The 1,475-nt window shown below is 61.6% G+C and overlaps 1 protein-coding gene across 1 annotated transcript in view; it reads right to left on the bottom strand.

The window, feature by feature from the left end:
- Positions 1–12: 12 nt before the first annotated feature.
- Positions 13–1,475, bottom strand: part of LOC104395853 (zinc finger and BTB domain-containing protein 38-like) — a gene marked incomplete at both ends in the record, with an annotated part of 1,821 nt that continues 358 nt past the window's right edge. The window contains 1 exon segment of the mRNA XM_010005601.1: positions 13–1,442. Within this exon segment, the coding sequence (XP_010003903.1) occupies positions 13–1,442 (1,430 nt within the window).

Consider the following 1,475-nt stretch of genomic DNA (forward strand, 5'->3'; position numbering starts at 1 on the left):
CCTCTTGTGGGCCCTCATGGGCAGCAGGCGGTAGAGCTTGAGGGCGTTGAGCTTGGGCTTGTAACCCCCGTTGGGGGTTTTCTCCGAGGAGATCAAGCCCGGGTTGATGCCGTGGAAGGTTTTCTGGTGGGTCTTGAGGTTGTAGTAGGTGACGAAGGTGTCCCAGCAGAAGATGCACTGGTAGCGGCGCTCGCCCGTGTGCCAGACCTCGTGCTTGGTGCGGTACTCGGCCAGCGCGAACACCTTGTCGCAGTAACGGCACGGGTACTTGCGGCGCCACGAGTGCACGTTGGCGTGGCGCTTCAGGCTGGACAGGGTCATGTAGGAACGTTGGCAAACCCCGCAGAGATACACCACGTGCCCGTCCACCACCTTCACCACCGGGTCCTGCTCGGGGAGGAGCTCCAGGGCGCGGTGACGGAGCAGCAAGGCCTTCTTGCCTGGCTTGGGCGCCGCGGTGGAGGCGGCGTTGGGCGTCTGGGACTTGGTGTTGGGCGTGGTGGACTTGGTGTTGACGTCGGGGTTGGCTTGGCTGATGTTGGTGTTGGCCTCGTTGGTGGTGTTGGCCTCGTTGATGTCGGTGTTGGCCTCGTTGATGTCGGTGTTGACCTCGTTGATGTCGGTGTTGACCTCGTTGATGTTGGGGTTGACTTTGTTAATGTTGGGGTTGACCTCCTTGGTGTTGGTGTTGACCTCCTTGACGCTGCTGTTGACCTCCTTGGTGTTGGTGTTGACCTCCTTGGTGTTGGTGTTGACCTCCTTGATGTTGCTGTTGACTTCATTGACGTCGGCGTTGACCTCGATGTTGGTGTTGACCTTGTTGATGTCGGTGTTGACCTCATTGATGTCAGCGTTGACCTTGTTGATGTCAGCGTTCCCAACACGGTCAACTGTGTTGACCTCCTTGATGTTGGCGTTGACCTCGTTGATGGTGTTGACCTCGTTGGCGTTGACCTCGTTGGCGTTGACCGTGCCGAGCTTGGTGTTGACCACGTTGCCACCCGCGCCGGCGTCGACGCTGCTGCCCACGTTGACACTGTTGACCTTGCCATGGCCCACGTTGGCGTTGACCTTGTCAACCTCTGCCTCGGCCACGTCGGCGTCGTCCCCGTCGCGCCGCCCGTCCTTGCAGAGCACCTCGTGGGTCTGCAGCCTCTTGACGTGGATGAAGCTCTTCCCACAGTGCCTACACGCCAGGCCCCGGCGCCCACGGTGGAGTTTGGCGTGGAAGCCCAAGGCTGCCAAGGTGTTGAAGCTCCTCCCACACAACCCGCAACGCAACGACGCCGGCGCTGCCGCCTCGTCCCCGACCCGGGAGGAGGAGGAGGAGGAGGAAGAAGAGGAGCAGGTCAGATCCACAGGGGCGGTGGGTGAAGGGGGTTCCCCCGTCCCCGGTGGGGGGTTCCAGGTGCCGCCGTTCATCTCCTTGGGGGTCTCCAAGCCTTGGAGGCAAGAGATGCCCAAGCGGCGGCCGC

The sequence above is a fragment of the Chaetura pelagica genome, unplaced genomic scaffold (assembly GCF_000747805.2).
Source record: "Chaetura pelagica isolate M959 unplaced genomic scaffold, ChaPel_1.0 scaffold1421, whole genome shotgun sequence".
Classification (NCBI taxonomy): Eukaryota; Metazoa; Chordata; class Aves; order Apodiformes; family Apodidae; genus Chaetura; species Chaetura pelagica.